Source organism: Bos mutus, chromosome 2, assembly GCF_027580195.1.
Source record: "Bos mutus isolate GX-2022 chromosome 2, NWIPB_WYAK_1.1, whole genome shotgun sequence".
In the NCBI taxonomy this organism is placed as follows: Eukaryota; Metazoa; Chordata; class Mammalia; order Artiodactyla; family Bovidae; genus Bos; species Bos mutus.
Window position 1 is genome coordinate 41338809 of NC_091618.1, and position 19216 is coordinate 41358024.

Sequence of the window (19216 nt, forward strand, 5' to 3'; positions counted from 1 at the left end):
GCCAGGACTCCAAGGATAGAGTGCCCACAGATAAAGAACAGATTCAACAGCAGGAGATAGAAGAAAGGAGTTCAGACTGAGCCCAGTGTGTGTAGATGAGGGTTTCTGAACTTTGGCATCCTTGACTTTTGGGGGAACATGAGTCTTTGTTGTCGGGGGCTGTATATTCTAGGATGCTTAGCAGTATCCCTGGTCCCTACCCACTACATAGCAGCAGCATTACCCCCTCATCCTCCATCCTTTGTTGTGACAATCAACAGTGTCTCTAGATATTGTCAAATATCCCCTGGGAGGCAAAGTTGTCCCCGGTTTGAGATCCACAGGTGTAGATTGTGTCAGGGATGGACAATCGGAATTGTCAGAGCACTGACCCCTGGGATGGTAAGCAGAGAGTCTAACCAAGGTTGGGAGAGAAGCATGGGTCTTCCTAGAGAAGAAAGGAGCAGCATGATGGAAATGTGCTAACAGTGTTCTCTAGAGGACCAAAGGGATAGCAATCCAAAGCTGGAACCTGGAGTAAGGACTAGGAACAAGGCAATAACCCAGTTATTCAAACCAGAGAACGAAGTAGAAATAGAACCTTGGATCAGGACAGCTGCCAAGTTACACTTTGAACAAGAAATATAGTTGAGTCCAAGTTTGGGGCAGAGCAGAGCTTACAGGTAGAAAGCTGTGAGAATTAGAACAGTGATGAGGCAGGGAAATAGTGGTCTAACCAGAGACGGCAGAAAGCGGGGTGAGGGTCATTATCAGGGAATTTACTCATCATTCCCTTTTGAGAACCAGGAGCTTTGTTACAGCTCCAAGGAAGGGCTCTGGTTCTAGGTAATGATCCATTGTTTTGCCTTTCTTATCAGGGTCCTCCTTAATAACTCTAACAGAAACCCAGTAAAGTCAGGAACTTGTCCATAGTATCTTTTATCCTAGAAAAAAGAAGAGTTATCTTGATTCTTATATCAATTTGGAGAAGGTTAAAATGAGGGTCTGTGGAGAGGCCCTGAGTAGCATTAAATCTTATGGTTGCCTCACTGGCACCAAGGGGAAATCATTCTCAGAGGCCAACTCAGAGTTTCTATTTCCATTTAACATATAGCCTCCTCTCCTTCACTGTTGAAAATCTCAAAGTCTTCAAAGAGTTTGCCTCCCCCAGAGGTCACAAATTTATAGCTGGGCTGAATATGGCCCACAACTATTTAGTTTTAAAATAGTAGTTTAGGAGTTGGGAACTTTTCACATTAAAAATACAGATATTCAGGGACTTCCCTGGAGGTCCGGTGGTTAAGACTCTGCACTTCCACTGCAGGAAGCACAGGTTCAATCCCTGGGGGGAACTAAGATCCAGCATGCTGCAAGTCATGGCCAAAAAAATAAATTAAAAAATACCTTAAAATATATATGTGTGTGTGTGTATGTATATATATATATATATAAATTTTCATCCATTCACCCAAAACTCTGGCAACACTAAGCCCTCATTTCCCACATGGAAACAGTTGGCTGGAATTGAGTAGCTGCTTTCCACTGAAAGCAAGTCCACTGTTTTTTGGTTCACCCAAATCCCATTATCTCCCCAACTTGGACTATTGTACCCATTAAAGTTACCTGCCCTTGTGACATTTAAATTATGAAATAAAGGGCAGAGGTCATTTAACTCTGCCCAAGTCACATAGGTCTATTACAACTCTAGATCTGCTCCTCATTTCCTTATAAAACAAGAGTCTCACCAGCCCGTCATAGTCAATGGCAAAAACTGCTCCATGAGATCATCCAGGACCCAGGCTTCTATCTTGTGAACTATCATGTTTTCCTCATCCACCTGGTATATGATGACTCATCACTGCATCCTCATTTAGCCAATAAGAAGAGAAAGAGGGTAGGGGAAGGCCTGACACTGGCATGGAATCAAGAGGTCTAAACATCTTATTGTATATATAAGCCAAGGACTTCCAAAGTTTGCCAACAGATCACTAGAATCCAGGCAAGAAACATGGAACAGATTGTCACTGATAACCCTCAGAAGGAAGTGACTCTGCCTACACCTAGAGAACAGTTTTCTCCAGACTTTGAAACAAAAAATTTGTAATTTTAAGCTACTCAACATAGAGCACTTTGTTACAGCAGCCCTAGGAAACTAATAAAGTTAGCCTCTAGATATTTGGATAGGTCTAAGTACCATTTGGAAACTTAATTCAATCTGGAGGCATGTGTAAACTGTAAAGCAAAGTATTGGGTTGGCCAAAAATTTCATTTGAGTTTTTTGTAAGATGTTACAGAAAACCTGAACAAATTTTTTGGCCAACCCAATATAAGCAAGGCAAATAATTAAGAATATGTCCTTGAGGGTTAACTGTCTAGCCAAGGACTTGGTAGGGTAGTCTTTGAATTCTGCCTTACTTCTCTCTTTTCTCCATCCCACCCCTCCCTCTCACCATCACCAACACACAAAAACATCTGCTGTAAGTCACAGGGGAATTCCTAGCTTATATTTCCTGTGAGGGCTTCAGCTGGGCAGTATGCAGCTCCTCTTGAAGATCTTTCTCCAAGCCTAAACTGGTCATTACATCTAACCTACGCATCTGCTTTCTGGAAGATTAGCAATTTCTCTGGAACAGGGCTTTCTGTTAGAAGGGATTCTGTTTGGAAAGCTCACTCATCCTCAAGGTAATTCTCGTGCCCCAAGAGAATTGGGAAGGGGGGTAGTTGGCATCCTTCAGCAGACCCTATGACCATTCTGGCCCAGCATGGTCAGCAGTGACAGCTCCTGACTTGGTGAATATAGTGGTTGGGTGTAATTACAGGTCCTCCAAATGGCTTTTCTATGTTTGGGGAATGAGATTCCATCTACTCATTCCTTTGGGTTTTATAAGGTGATTCCAGGCCATTTGGTTTCAGGATTGCTAATAGCCTAAAGAATAGGTCACAGGCACCAAAACCGTGGCTTCCCTGGTGGCTCAGTTGGTAAAGAATCTGCCTGCAATGCAGGATATCCAGGTTCAATCCCTGGGTCAGAAAGATCCCCTGGGGGCCGTGACAACCCACTCCAGTATTCTTGCCTGGAGAATCCCCATGGACAGAGGAGCCTGGCAAGCTATACAGTCTGTGGGGTCACAGAGTCAGACAGGACAGAGCAACTAAGCACAGCAAATTAAGCCCTGTATTAAGCACTGTGGGGTCCGAAGATGAAAGTCATTCTTGAGGAATTCACAGTTTGGTAGAGCAGAAATCAAAGAGAAATCAATGAAAGTGTAATGTGTTATGTACAGTAAGAGCAGGGTGACAGAAGAGGGGGAATGTCACATGGTTAAGAGCTCAGGATCTGCATTCAGTGGAGCTGAGTTTCGATTCTGACTCTCCAATTATAGGTTGCCATGAAACTGGGAAAGTCACTAAGCTTTTCAAAGCTTCAGTATTTTTCCTTGTAAATAGGAAAATAGTAGTACTTATACACTTTATATGATTTTTTTCAAGGATCAAATTAGATCATACATGCCTAGCATCTAGGAAATTCCCAACAGCATTGATTACTGCATATGATAATAGTTATTATTAAGTATTATTAATATAATTATCTGAGGGGAGGTAATGTTAGAACATGTTCCCAAGAAAAGGTGGCATTTGAGCTGAATAATGAAAAATAAAGAGAAGTTGGCTGAGTTTGGGTTTGGGAAGATACTAATGAATTGCTTTTGTTTATTATGTCAGATTCCTCAAATGAATTTAGATAAGATGATGAATTCAGTGTTAGTCAAATTGAGCTTGAGATGGCTGTAAGCAATACAAGGTGTTTTGACCTCTTCATTCTAACTCTCTCAAATCTTATATATTTACTCTATCAGTGATTATAGCTCCATGAGATGACTATAACTACTAGTATTTTTTCTACTTGATTTTGAATACTACAGATAGAAGTAGCAAAATTAATTGATGAAGCTAGAATTGTACCCAATAAGCTTTGTTTTGGTTGAAAAATTGACATTTAAAGTCTTCTTAGCCCAGGAAACTAGACTTGATAGCAGGAAAGAAAAATGAGACCACAGAAGAAAATAAAGTTTGACAGTGAAAGTCGCTCAGTCTTGTCTGACTCTCTGTGACCCCATGGACTATACAATCCATGGAATTCTCTAGGCCAGAATACTGGAGTGGGTAACCTTTCCCTTAAATGCACTCTACAGGAAGTTAATGTAGAAATTAAGTGGTCATAGTCAAGTTTGTTCCAAAATATATCTTTTAGTTGAAAAGTCTTCCATATTGATATAATTCTGATGAATATATTTGAATTCATAAACACAGAATCAGAACATCCATGAGTGCCAAATGGGTCAAAATCTCCAGTGCTTGCCTGTGACATCCAGGTGGTGAGCCAAGGAAGCAAGTGGAACTCCGTCCAGATCTTCAGAAGTCAGAGTACTAAAGTTTTTTTTCAGAAGTCTTTTATTATTAGAGGAATAACTGCTTTACACTGTTGTAGTGGCCTTATTGTACATCAGCGTGAATCAATCACAGTTATATACATAGCCCCTCTGTCTGGAGCCTCCTTCCCCCCACCATTCCATCTCTCTATGTCATCATACAGTGCCAGGCTGGCTCCCTGTGTCATATAGCAGCTTGCTGTTTATATGTTTTACACATGGTAGTGTATATATTGTCTCTGCTGCTTTCTCAGTTTCTCCTTGCTGCTTCTTCCCCTGCTGTGTCCATAAGTCTGTTCTCTATGTCTGTGTCTCCTTCTCTTCTCTGTAAACAGGTTCATGGATGCAAATAAAGAGGTTAAAGTCATCACACATAAATGTTAATCTGTTTTCTTTTGCATCTTCCATAAAATAAAAATACCTGGTAAGAATTTAATAAGTACTTGAATTTTAGATTCTCTTGAGTCAGCCCTGCAAACATTATGAACATAGAAATTGCACCTATAGTGTGAATCATTTTAATTTAGCATTTACTGAATATTAAAAAAAAATAAACTTTCACAGCCTTGAGAATGATTATAGCAAAATTATAGCAAAATTTAGGTCCATCAAGACTTGGGCACCTAGAGTGTTAATCACAAGTCCTACCAAGAAATATACTATTTCTAGTTCATAGCATGAAAAAGAATACTTTTTTTTTTTTTCACACCGTGTGGCATGTAGGATCTTAGTTCCCTGATGAGACTTTGAAGTCCTTTGCATTGGTAACAAGGAGTCTTAACCACTGGACTGCCAGGAAAGTCTGAAAAAAAATGTTTTAATTCATGATATTTCTTTAATAATTGTAGGTCTATTCAGGTTTTGTTTCTACTTGTGTCCATCTTGGAAGAATATACTTTTTGCCAAATATTTCAAGTAAGTATTTTTTTTCATAGTTCTCTCTCATTTACAAAATCTCTACTTCCTTTTTTAAAATTTTTTTATTGAAGGATAATTGCTTTATAGAATTTTGTTGTTTTCTGTCAAACCTCAACCTGAATCAACCATGCTGCTGCTGCTAAGTCACTTTAGTCGTGTCCGACTCTGTGCAACCCCATAGTCGGCAGCCCACTAGGCACCTCCGTCCCTGGGATTCTCCAGGCAAGAACACTGGAGTGGGTTGCCATTTCCTTCTCCAATGCATGAAAGTGAAAAGTGAAAGTGAAGTCGCTCAGTCGTGCCTGATTCTTAGCGACCCCATCGACTGCAGCCTACCAGGCTCCTTCGCCCATGGGATTTTCCAGGCAAGAGTACTGGAGTGGGGTGCCACTGCCTTCTCCGTAGGTATACATATATTTACTCCCTTTTGAATTTCCCTCCCATCTTCCTCCCCACCCCACCCCACCCCTCTAGGTTGATACAGAGCCCCTGTTTGAGTTTCTTAGTCATACAGCAAATTCCTGATGGCTATCTATTTTACATATGGTAATATAAGTTTCCATGTTACTCTTTCCATACATCTCCCCATTCCTCCCCTCTCCACATGTCTGTAAGTCTATTCTCTATGTCTGTTTTTCCATTGCTGCCCTGTAAGTAAATTCTTCATTACTGTTTTTCTAGATTCCGTATATATGCGTTAGAATACGATATTTATCTTTCTCTTTCTGACTTACTTCACTCTGTATAATAGGTTCTAGGTTCATCCACCTCATTAGAACCGACTCAAAGGCGTTCCTTTTTATGGCTGAGTAATATTCCATTATGTATATGTACCACAACATTTTCATCCATTCATCTGTTGAGGGATATCTAGTTGCTTCCATGTTCTAGCTATTATAAATAGTGCTGCAATGAACAATGGGATACATGTATCTTTTTCAATTCTGGTTTCCTCAGGGCACATGCCCAGGAGTGTGATTGCTGAGTCATATGGTGGTTTTATTCCTAGTTTTTTAAGAAACCTCCATACCATCTTCCATAGTGGCTATATCAATTTATGTTCCCACCAATGGTGCAGGAGCATTCCCTTTTCTCCATACCCCTCCAGCATTTATTGTTTGTAGATTTTTTGATGATGCCCATTCTGACCGGTGTGAGGTGATAGCTCATTGTAGTTTTGATTTGCATTTCTCTAATAATGAGCGATGTTGAGCATCTTTTCATGTGTTTGTTAGCCATCTGTATGTCTTCTTGGGAGAAATGTCTGTTTAGGTCTTTTTCCCACTTTTTGATTGGGTTGTTTGTTTTTCTGGTATTGAGTTGTATGAGCTGCTTGTTTATTTGGAAATTAATCCTTTGTCAGTTGTTTCATTTGCTACTATTTTCTCCCATTCTGAGGGTTGTCTTTTCACCTTGCCTGTAGTTTCCTTTGCTGTGCAAAAGCTTTTAAGTTTAATCAGGTCCCACTTGTTTACTTTTGTTTTTATTTCCATTACTGTAAGAGGGGGGTCATACAAAATCTCCCTTTTGTCCCTAAATTGTTATTAGTGCCTATTAAGATAAAGAATTTTTATCCTTATGTCCTTTATTACTTACTAAACATTTTTTCTTTGATAAGTTGTTTTCTATAAACAAATTTTTTAAGTTGTTTTCTTTCTTTTTAAATTTGTTTCCATAGATTTGTTCATTCTGCAAGATCATGGAAGATCTAGAGGAGACATTATTTGAAGACTTTGAGAACTACTCGTATGCCCTGGAATATTACTCCCCAGAGACCGATTCAGAGGAGAAAGCACCCCTGGGAGCCATTCACTGGGTCTCCTTGGTGTTGTGCTGTTTGGCATTTGTCCTGGGCATTCCAGGAAATGCCACTGTCATTTGGTTCACAGGATTCAAGTGGAAGAAGACAGTCACCACTCTCTGGTTCCTCAATCTAGCCATCGCGAGATTTCATTTTTCTTCTCTTCCTACCTCTGTACATCTCCTATGTGGCCATGAATTTTCACTGGCCCTTCGGCATCTGGTTGTGCAAAGCCAATTCCTTCATTGCCCAGTTGAACATGTTTGCCAGTGTCTTCTTCCTGATGGTGATAAGCCTGGACCGCTATATCTACTTGATCCACCCGGTCTTATCTCATCGGTACCGTACCCTCAGGAACTCTCTGATTGTTATTATAGTTGTTTGGCTTTTGGCTTCACTAATGGGTGGGCCAGCTCTGTACTTCCGGGACACTCTGGAGTTGAATAACCACACTCTTTGCTATAACAACTTCCATGAGCATGATGTGGACCTCAGGTTGTTGAGGCATCATGTTCTGACCTGGGTGAAAGTTATTGTTGGGTACCTCCTCCCTCTGCTAACAATGAGCATTTGCTACTTGTGCCTCATCTTCAAGGTGAAGAAGCGAAGCATCCTGATCTCCAGTAAGCACTTCTGGACCATCCTGGCTGTGGTCATGGCCTTTCTGATTTGCTGGACTCCTTATCACCTGTTTAGCATTTGGGAACTCACGATTCACCACAATAGCTATTTCCACCAAGTGCTACAGGCTAGCATCCCCCTCTCCACTGGCCTGGCGTTCCTCAATAGTTGCTTGAACCCCATCCTTTACGTCCTGATTAGTAAGAAGTTCCAAGCGCGCTTCCGGGCCTCAGTGGCTGAGATACTAAAATACACGCTGTGGGAGGTGAGCTGCTCAGGCACCCTGAGTGAACAGCTCAGGAACTCTGAAACCAAGAATCTGAGTCTCCTGGAAACAGCCCAGTGAATTCTTGCCCTCCGACCCATCAGCACACGACTTTTGTGTGGTTCCCCTGACATGCTTTTAGATTATTTGGTTCCAAGACATACAGCTGATTGTATCTTTTTATTTTTTTGGTAATTTTATTGGCATCCTATTTTTCTTTAGATATAAAATATAAGAAGGATCTTCATTTTTCTTTTCAGCAACCTAAATTATCTTATTCTTGCTAATTATACCATAGTAGATTAACCAACACTACTTTTATAACTTTAATGACTTTTTAAAACTTCTAAATTTTAATATTAAATGTATGATTGATTTAAAAAATATAAAAATAGGCATGCTTAAGCTACTTTAATTCTGCACAAGTAACCTATTAGACTTATTCTTAAAATGCAACATATGTACTTAATTTCCTTATTTCATGTAATCTGTACATGTGCCTTTATGAATTAAAGTGATAGTTGATTATAGTAGGTTATAGTATATATTCAGGGTGCCTGAATACTTGGTAAACTGCCCCCAAATCTAGAAAATAACTATTATTATTATCTCTCATGATTCTGAGAATCAGGGTTTAAACAAGGCACAGAAGGGAGGTTCATCTCTCTGTTTCACAGTATTAGGGGCCTCAGCTGTATGGGCCGAGCAGCTTTCTTCCCTTCCGCCCTCTTCTCTTCCCTTCCTTCTTCTCCTTCCCCTCTCCTCCTCCCCTTGTTTCTTGTATCTTCTCCTCTTCTTTCTTCACATGGGTATTCCAGCATGGCACCTCAGGGAAGCCAGACTTAGGGTAATACAGGGCTCTAAGAGACCAGGGTGGAAACTTCCACTCCTCTTAACAGCTATGCCAGACACTGCACACTTTCACTGTACTCTATTGATCAAAGCAGTCACTGGCCAGGTCAGATTCAAAGAGAGGAGACATAGACCCCATCTCTCAACTGGGATATATGCCCTATTAAACCCCTACACTAATATTATAAATATAAATGTTTATATGTGCAAATATGTATAAGTTTGCTATAAACATGAAACACTGACATCCAGATAGTAGGTACGCCAGCTCAATATCAGAAAGATTTCAGGAAAAGAAGGCATGTATGATATTTCTACTTTCTATTTCTATATATAGACAACAGTGTAAGACCAATAAAGTATACCTTTAAGTCAGTGACCTTTTCATGATGCAAATGTGTTGCATTTAAGACTATAATAGTATTTTGACTTCTATTCATTTGTCGCTTTAGCAAATAGATGACTAAGAGTTATATAAAACTTCAGTAGATAGATATTTTAAAGGATGTCAAGAGGTGGCCCTAGTGGTAAAGAACCTGCCTGCCAATGCAGGAGATGTAAGAGACGTGGGTTTGACCCATGGGTTGCGAAGATCCCCTGGAGGAGGGCATGGCAGTCCAGTCCAGTATTCTTGCCTGGAGAATCCCATGGACAGAGGAGCCTGGCTGGCTACAGTCCATAGGGTCGCAAAGAGTTGGATGTGACTGAAGCAACTTAGCACGCACACAAGATGAATACGGTACTTATAGAGAGTGAGAGTAAACTTGGATAAGAACAATCCTAAAGCAAGATAGACAGTAGTAAATACTATTCAGTTCAGTTCAGTTGCTCAGTCATGTCTGACTCTTTGCGACCCCATGAACTGCAGCACGCCAGGCCTCCCTGTCCATCACCAACTGCCGGAGTCTACCCAAACCCATGTCCATTAAGTCAGTGATGTCATCCAACAATCTCATCCACTGTCATCCCCTTCTCCTCCTGCCCTCAATCTTTCTCAGCATCAGGGTCTTTTCAAATGAATCAGTTCTTCGCATCAGGTGGCCAAAGTATTGGAGTTTCAGCTTCAGCATCAGTCCTTCCAATGAAGACCCAGGACTAATCTCCTTTAGAATGGACTGGTTGGATCTCCTTGCAGTCCAAGGGACTCTCAAGAGTTTTCTCCAACACCACAGTTCAAAAGCATCCATTCTTCGGCACCCAGCTTTCTTCACAGTCCAACTCTCACATCCATACATGACCACTGGAAAAACCATAGCCTTGACTAGATGGACCTTTGTTGGTAAAGTAATGTCTCTGCTTTTGAATATGCTATCTAGGTTGGTCATAACTTTCCTTTCAAGGAGTAAGCGTCTTTTAATTTCATGGCTACAATCACCATCTGCAGCGATTTTGGAGCCCAGAAAAATAAAGTCAGCTACTGTTTTCCCATTTATTTGCCATGAAGTGATGGGACCAGATGCCATGATCTTAGTTTTCTGAATGTTGAGCTTTCAGCCAACTTTTTCACTCTCCTCTTTCACTTTCATCAAGACACTCTAGTTCTTCACTTTCTGCCATAAGGGTGGTGTCATCTGCATATCTGAGGTTATTGATATTTCTCCCAGCAATCTTGATTCCAGCTTTTGCTTCTTCCAGTCCAGCATTTCTCATGATGTACTCTGCATATAAGTTAAATAAGCAGGGTGACAATATACAGCCTTGACATACTCCTTTTCCTATTTGGAACCAGTCTGTTGTTCCATGTCCAGTTCTAACTGTTGCTTCCTGACCTACATATAGGTTTCTCAAGAGGCAGGTCAGGTGGTCTGGTGTTCCCATCGCTTTCAGAATTTTCCACAGTTTATTGTGATCCACACAGTCAAAGGCTTTGGCGATGTCAATAAAGCAGAAATAGATGTTTTTCTGGAACTCTCTTGCTTTTTCGATGATCCAGCAGATGTTGGCAATTTGATCTCTGGTTCCTCTGCCTTTTCTAAAACCAGCTTGAACATCTGGAAGTTCATGGTTCATGTATTGCTGAAGCCTGGCTTGGAAAAATACTATAAAAGAGCCAAGAAGAGTGTAGCCTTTTCAGAGAGGAAAGAGATGGATTCCAGTGGGCCAGTGAAGAAGCACTGGAAATCTAGTTTCTTAAAGATGCCACTCCTTTTCCATGTCTCTGCTGGTTCTCTTGTCTTTTATAAATACAAACTCTGCTACTCACTGCAATTTTTAAAATACTTAATTTTCTATAATTTATTGATTTTATTTGAAAGTTGTGAGGGAAGATAAGTATCTTTTTAATTTCATCTCTTAGTTTTTAGAAATGCTAATATCAGATCATTTACTGGCTATGTTCTTTACTGTTAGCCCCATGCGACAATCAGATCTGATTTGGAAATTATTCCAAGAAAAAAATAAAATATGCGGCATAGCTCAGCATATCCCAAACTTTTGCCATTCCCAAGCTTCCTGCCTCCTGCCATACCCAGTATAGGTTAAGGGAAGATTGGGAGAGAAAGGCTCATTGTGAGTTTCTAGCCCTCTGTGCTCCGTTGAACCCTGCCCCTTGCACAAGGAGGGCTTGCAATATTTCACTCTGGTGTACCCCTCAACCCTCAAGGGATGGGCTTCCAGGATCAGGAGAAAAGCTGGAGGATCCAAGAAAGAAAAGAGGATTATGTAGGTTCATCCCTGGTTTGTGCAGAGAGACTGACTCTGAAGGCTGGGGGAGAAAGAAGGCTGAGGAGCAGGAAGGAAGGTGATTAAGCTACCAGGGTCAAAAGTACATTACGGAGCAGGTGGTGGTCTGGAAGTTCAGGACAGTGCTTCCTAAGCTTTGTGAGTTAGGAACCCATGCAGAGCAATTCGGTTTTCCCCATGCTACGGGCACAGCGTCTAAGGCCTCTGAGCTTTCCAAGGGCCTGTGAAAATGTTTGAGATCCTAAAAAAAATCGTCTCTAAAATTAAAAAGGGAAACTTGAAAAGTCAAAATTAATAAATATTCTGAGTTTATTTGAAAGTCTAATGAAAAGTTATGGGTCCTTTCCCCAGAAAAAAATGCTTTTAAATAAAATTTCAGGGAGTCCTGGTACCCCAGGAAAAGAACTCCAATTTTAGTGGCTTTTAAAATAGATGATAACGGGGCTTCCTTGGTGGTCCAGTGGTTAGGAGTCTGTTTTGCGATGCAGGAGACACGGTTCACTTCCTGGTCTGGGAGGATGCCACATGTTGCGGGCAACTAAGCCCATGCACCACAACCGTTGAGCCTGTGCTCTGGAGCCGGGGAGCTGCAGCTACTGAGCCCAAGTGCTGCAACTATGGAAACCCATGTGCCCTAGAGCCTGTGCTCTGCAACAAGAGAAACCATCACAATAAGAAGTCCAAGCACAGCATCGAAGACCCAGCACAGCCAGAAATAAATAGCTGATAGCCTGGGTGTAACTTACAGGAGTCTACTAGTAGAAAGTAGTAACCAATGCAAGCACTTTCTAGCAGAAACAGGAGTTCATTTTTATTCTCAACTTGAGGGAAAATCTGGAGAATAGTGTAGGACCCAAGGCTGGGCCCAGATTTAGAGGCTTCAAGCCTCCTCCCCTGGCAGCCGGAATTGGAGAGGGGGGCTCTCCAGGGGTCTAAGGGTCTAATAACCTCTAATGAGTAGCAGGAATTCATGAAAGGACAGGGGGCTAGAGGGAGAGGACTGCCCTGGGGCAATCTGAGGAGGAAGCAAGGAAGCTCAGTGCCTGGTTGGCGGAAGAGTAAAGAATCCCATGGCTCCCAGGGACTAGGGCATGAACCCAACAAGACAGATCTGATTCCTTCTCAATGGAAGCAAATACCCAAACAGAGTGCAACTTTCAGGGCCTCCTGAGGCAGGATATCTGGCTTTGAATTATGACTCCCAGTTTATCCTAGCTCTATGACCTTGGCTAAATTGACCTAAATTTTTTAGACCTCAGTTTCCCCCATCTGCAAATGGATTCATAATAGTAGTACTTACTACATAGGATTATTGTGAAAATTAAATGAACTGACAAAGATGAAGTACTTCAAGTGGGCACTTAGTCCTATAAACACTTAATATTACCTGGTATTATACTTATTCAGTGAAACTCTCAGCATCTTCTGACATAGTAATTACTTATTAATGTTACAGCCCTTTCACCTCTTGAATGAATATAAAAAAATCTTATAGGAAGAAGGGAACTTATACAAAGAATTTCAAATTTTATAAATTTTATTTTAAAATATGTATTTATTAAGAATTTCCTGGGGACTTCCCTGGTGGTCCAGTGGCTAAGACTCTGTGCTCCCAATGCAGGAGGCCCAGGTTCTCTGCCTGGTCAGGGAACTAGATCCCATATGCTGCAACAAAAGATCCTGTGTGCTCCAAATAAGACTTGGTGCAGCCAAATAAGTAAATAAATATTATTAAAAAAAAAGAATTTCCTGGCAGTCCAGTGGTTAAGACTCTGTGCGCTCACTGCCTAGGCCCCAGGCTCAATCCCTGGTCTGAGTACTAAGATCTTATAAGCTGCACATTGTGGCCAAATTAATAAATATTTCTTAAAATTTATAAAGTTTAGAAATACTATAAAAGGATATTATGGGCTGAGAGGCTACAAGAGGCAGGAAAAGTAGAATGAAAGACATTAAAAGAAGTGATTTAAGTGCAGCTGCTGCTACAGCTGCTAAGTCACTTCAGTCGTGTCCAACTCTGTGCGACCCCATAGACGGCAGCCTACCAGGCTCCCCCGTCCCTGGGATTCTCCAGGCAAGAACACTGGAGTGGGTTGCCATTTCCTTCTCCAATGCATGAAAGTGAAAAGTGGAAGTGAAGTCGCGCAGTCGTGTATGACTCTTCTCGACCTCATGGACTGCAGCCTACCAGGCTCCTCCGTCCATGGGATTTTCCAAGCAAGAGTACTGGAGTGGGGTGCCATTGCCTTCTCCGTAAGTGCAGCTAGAATGACTCTAATTTTAACAAGTGCAGGTGAAAAAGTATTTCAGGTAGGTGGCCCCTCAAGACCATATGTTTATAGAGGACAGAAAACAGACTGTGTTCAGAAAAGAGAGGAGTCCCATTTTATAGGGGCAAAGCAAGGATAGAAGATTCCCAGGTTGGAGTCAGGCTTGAATAGTAATTCACCACTCAATATTCTTCCATATATGAATAGTTCCTTGGGGATGCACACTTAGAAGTCTGTGGACAGTTTTCTTTGCTGTTCACTTTACTAAAAGCTGGGCTTCCCTTGTGGCTCAGTTGCTAAAGAATCCACTTGCAGTGCGAGAGACGCAGGCTTGATCCCAGGGTTGGGAAGATCTCCTGGAGAAGGGAAAGGCTACCCACTCCAGTATTCTGGCCTGGAGAATTCCATGGACTGTATAGTCCATGGGGATGCAGAGTCGGACATGACTGAGCGATTTTCCCTCACTTCACTTTACTAAAAGCTATTCAGGACAATGACATTTCAAATGACAGACTTTCATTTGGGACATTTTCTAGATGCAACTATTATCCATACAGGGCATGTATGGAGAGAATATGTTTATCTTTCTTAATTTTAAGTTTATCCTTATGTGATACTGTTGTTTTACTTCTCCTAGTTGAGGGTATCAAGCAAGGGTTAGATGAAACAGGATCAAATTGTCTAAATGCAGGAATGAAGAACTTCCCCCATTCTGTTACCAACATATTACCTGGCCCATGAAGACGGGCTTGCATTCCTTCTGTCTCACTTACTAGGTGAATAACTGGGGAATGATCCTTCAGAGGTGTATCCTTACCTGTAAGTGCTGATTGTAGTGTTTGCTTTATCTCACCAGCTTATAATGGGGTTCATATTAGACAAAGTATGTGAGGCATGTACTTTTTTTTTTAACACTTATTTTATGGACAATAACTGTCATTGCCAAATGCATTTGTTTGGAAAAAAATTATACACACATTCAAAAACACGAATGCAACTCTTTTTTGTATCTCTGTCTTTGTCCATAAGCTTATAGTTCATAGTTATGATCAGTGAAAAAATTAAGCATTTTCATTGCTGCTATAATCTCCATTACTGTCTAAACTAAATGTATTAAATTTATAAAAATTTTCACATATGCCATGATTTAGCCCTTTCTGTTGTTAAACAGTCCTCTTATTTCCCTGCTTCTGTCCACAGATCTCCAGATCAGAACTTTTTTTTACTGAAATATAGTTGACATACAATACTATATTAGTTTCAGATGTACAACAGAGTAGTTTGACATTTATGTACATTAAAATTGGTCACTATACTAAATCTAGTAAACACCTGTCACCATAAAAAGCTATTACAATTTTACGGACTATATCCCCTACACTGTACATTGCTGTGACTTATTTTAAATTTGTCCCTCTTAATTCATCTATTTCACCACCCTCCACCTCTCCCACCTCCACCTCTGCTCTGCCTTTGTCATTCTCTGGCTTGGAAACCAGGCTCCCCATTGCCCTCACGGAATGAGCCAGCCTATAACTCAGATGTCTCTACAACCTGGCCCTGTCTATTAATAATCCCAAACTGACACTACAAAATCCAGCCAAACTGGTCTAATTGCCTCCCAAAACTGTTCTCATTCTTGCCTTCTCATTCTGCCTTTCACACCATCCTGAAACTTTTTTTTTTTAATGAATGACTGATTAAGATCTATCCGACTCAAGTCCTAACTCTTCTAAAACATTTTTATTCAATTCTAGCCTTCCCTGAGTCTCTGGACTTTTAGATTACTGTGATACCTCCTTATCTGCAGGTTCTACATCTGTAGATTCAACCAACCACAAATCAAAAATATCTGAAAAAAGAAAAAATTCCAGAAAGTTGCAAAAAGTAAAACTTCAATTTCTCACATGCTGACAACCATCTACATAGCATTTACATTGTATTATGTATTATAATAGTCAAGATGATTTAATACAGGAGGATGCTAGTAGGTTATATGCAAATACTATGCCATTTTATATAAGAAATTTGAGCATCTTAGGATTTTGGTACCTGAGGTCTGAGGGTGGTTCCTGGAGCCAATCCACCCTTGGATACTGAAGGATGACCGTACTTAATCACAAAATAACTTCATTTTAAGGATGTTTGAACCACCTCCCTTTGGCTATTTTCTTACTCCTTTTGTAATTTTATAATATCTAATACAGTGACACTGAATGAATCAGTTTTGAATTCCCACACTGTGCCCAGTTCTTATACTGGATGGATGAATATGAAAAAATAAATAAGGTTTCAGCGTCAGGTAATCACTTAGGGAACACATCAAAAAAGATGAGGTTCTTATACCAAGGCCAGAAACAGAAAAAAAATCTTTCTCTACGTAAACCTATGCCTTCTGAACATCAGAGATCAGATCAGATCAGTCGCTCAGTCGTGTCCAACTCTTTGCGACCCCATGAATCGCAGCACGCCAGGCCTCCCTGTCCATCACCAACTCCCGGAGTTCACCCAGACTCACGTCCATCGAGTAAGTGATGCCATCCAGCCATCTCATCCTCTGTCATCCCCTTCTCCTCCTGCCCCCAATCCCTCCCAGCATCAGCATCTTTTCTAATGAGTCAACTCCTTGCATGAGGTGGCCAAAGTACTGGAGTTTCAGCTTTAGCATCATTCCTTCCAAAGAAATCCCAGGGCTGATCTCCTTCAGAATGGACTGGTTGGATCTCCTTGCAGTCCAAGGGACTCTCAAGAGTTTTCTCCAACACCACAGTTCAAAACCATCAATTCTTCGGCGCTCAGCTTTCTTCACAGTCCAACTCTCACATCCATACATGACCACAGGAAAAACCATAGCCTTGACTAGACAGACCTTTGTTGGCAAAGTAATGTCTCTGCTTTTGAATATGCCATCTAGGTTGGTCATAACTTTCCTTCCAAGGAGTAAGCGTCTTTTAATTTCATGGCTGCAGTCACCATCTGTAGTGATTTTGGAGCCCAGAAAAATAAAGTCTGACACTGTTTCCACTGTTTCCCCATCTATTTCCCATGAAGTGGTGGGACCGGATGCCATGATCTTCATTTTCTGAATGTTGAGCTTTAAGCCAACTTTTTCACTCTCCACTTTCACTTTCATCAAGAGGCTTTTTAGTTCCTCTTCACTTTCTGCCATAAGGGTGGTGTCATCTGCATATCTGAGGTTATTGATATTTTTCCCGGCAATCTTGATTCCAGCTTGCGCTTCTTCCAGTCCAGCGCTTCTCATGATGTACTCTGCATAGAAGTTAAATAAGCAGGGTGACAATATACAGCCTTGACGAACTCCTTTTCCTATTTGGAACCAGTCTGTTGTTCCATGTCCAGTTCTAACTGTTGCTTCCTGACCTGCATACAAATTTCTCAAGAGGCAGATCAGGTGGTCTGGTGTTCCCATCTCTTTCAGAATTTTCCACAGTTTATTGTGATCCACAGAGTCAAAGGCTTTGGCAATGTCAATAAAGCAGAAATAGATGTTTTTCTGGAACTCTCTTGCTTTTTCCATGATCCAGTGGATGTTGGCAATTTGATCTCTGGTTCCTCTGCCTTTTCTAAAACCAGCTTGAACATCAGGAAGTTCACAGTTCACATATTGCTGAAGCCTGGCTTGGAGAATTTTGAACATTACTTTACTAGCCTGTGAGATGAGTGCAGTTGTGCGGTAGTTTGAGCATTCTTTGGCATTGGAATGAAAACTGACCTTTTCCAGTCCTGTGGCCACTGCTGAGTTTTCCAAATTTGCTGGCATATTGAGTGCAGCACTTTCACAGCATCATCTTTTAGGATTTGAAATAGCTCAACTGGAATTCCATCACCTCCACTAGCTTTGTTCGTAGTGATGCTTTCTAAGGCCCACTTGACTTCACATTCCAGGATGTCTGGCTCTAGGTCAGTGATCACACCATCGTGATTATCTGGGTCGTGAAGATCTTTTTTGTACAGTTCTTCTGTGTATTCTTGCCATCTCTTCTTAATATATTCTGCTTATGTTAGGTCCATACCATTTCTGTCCTTTATCGAGTTCATCTTTGCATGAAATGTTCCTTTGGTATCTCTGATTTTCTTGAAGAGATCCCTAGTCTTTCCCATTCTGTTCAAAAAAACAATTCGGTATACTGGCTCACATGAATATGTGAGCATTGCTCATAATAGCAAAAAAATGAAAGCAAACTAAAGATCCAATAACCAGACTAAGTAAGATATGAGAAAATGGATTATATAACTGTTAAAAAAATGAGGAAGTCTTTTAGGTACCATTACAGAATAAAAGATATCTAAGTCTATATCTATGGACAAAACTTAAGATGCAGAAATTTGCATCATATGCTATAATTAGTATGCTACAATTAGTCTCTACATATGTTTAGACTAGCTCTGGAAAGACCTAAGAAACTGGCAACCTTGGTTGCTTTTATGAAAGTGAATGGGAGACCTGGGGGACAGGGAAGATTTCACTGTATAAACTCTAGAATTTTGAATGATATTAATGTGTGATCTTTTTAAATGACATTAAAAGATACCATTAATTTTTCATTCAGGACCATGGAGTCAAGATCTTAAAGTCATATGCTTCATTATTTTAAGATTTACCAGACAGCTGTGGTTTGAATTGACTATTCTAAATTTTTTAACTCTTACTTTTAACCATTGTTTTTCCTATATTTCAGCAGTGTGGTCTGTGGTATCTTGGTTCAGATCAGGAATCCATGTCCCCTTCAGTGAAAGCACTGTGCCTTAACCACTGGACTCCAGGGGAGCCCCTTAAAAACATTTTTAATCATTAGTTTAAAATTAATTACTTTTCATACTTAACATTTTGGTCAAGCTACTTGGTACTCAAGCTATCTGGTACTCAAGTAAGTGACTATGAATTATTTTTGGCTGTTCACTAGGCTACTACATCTCTGCTTTTCCGTATCATTTCCAGAATCCCCAGGCTCTGCTGTTCACCACAAAATCAAGTGCTGCCCTCTGCTGGCTACCATAATTGTGACAACCTGAAAATATCTCCAGTGATTTTAGACTGGGTCTGTTGTAATCTCTTTGGCCTACAGACTACAAAATGAACATTTTTGGAGGTCCACAATTTCCAAGCTCTACTTTTCTGAAAACTACTACTGCAAAAAAATATATAAATACTGCTGCTGCTGCTAAGTCGCTTCAGTTGCGTCTGTCTCTGTGCGACCCCATAGATGGCAGCTCACTACATTTCCCCGTCTCTGGGATTCTCCAGGCAAGAACACTGGAGTGGGTTGCCATTTCCTTCTCCAATGCATGAAAGTGAAAAGTCAAAGTGAAGTCGCTCAGTCGTGTCCGACTCTGTGCCACCCCATGGACTGCAGCCTACCAGGCTCCTCCGCCCATG

General features: G+C 40.8%; 1 protein-coding gene across 1 annotated transcript in view; it reads left to right on the top strand.

Annotated features, from left to right (window-relative positions):
* The window catches only part of CMKLR2 (chemerin chemokine-like receptor 2), a 53619-nt gene extending 37122 nt beyond the window's left edge, over window positions 1-16497 (top strand). Inside the window, 3 exon segments of the mRNA XM_070387711.1 lie at window positions 5258-5324; window positions 7006-7272; window positions 7274-16497. Coding sequence (XP_070243812.1) covers window positions 5258-5324; window positions 7006-7272; window positions 7274-8095 — 1156 coding nt within the window. The 3' untranslated portion in view covers window positions 8096-16497.
* The last annotated feature ends 2719 nt before the right edge of the window (window positions 16498-19216 follow it).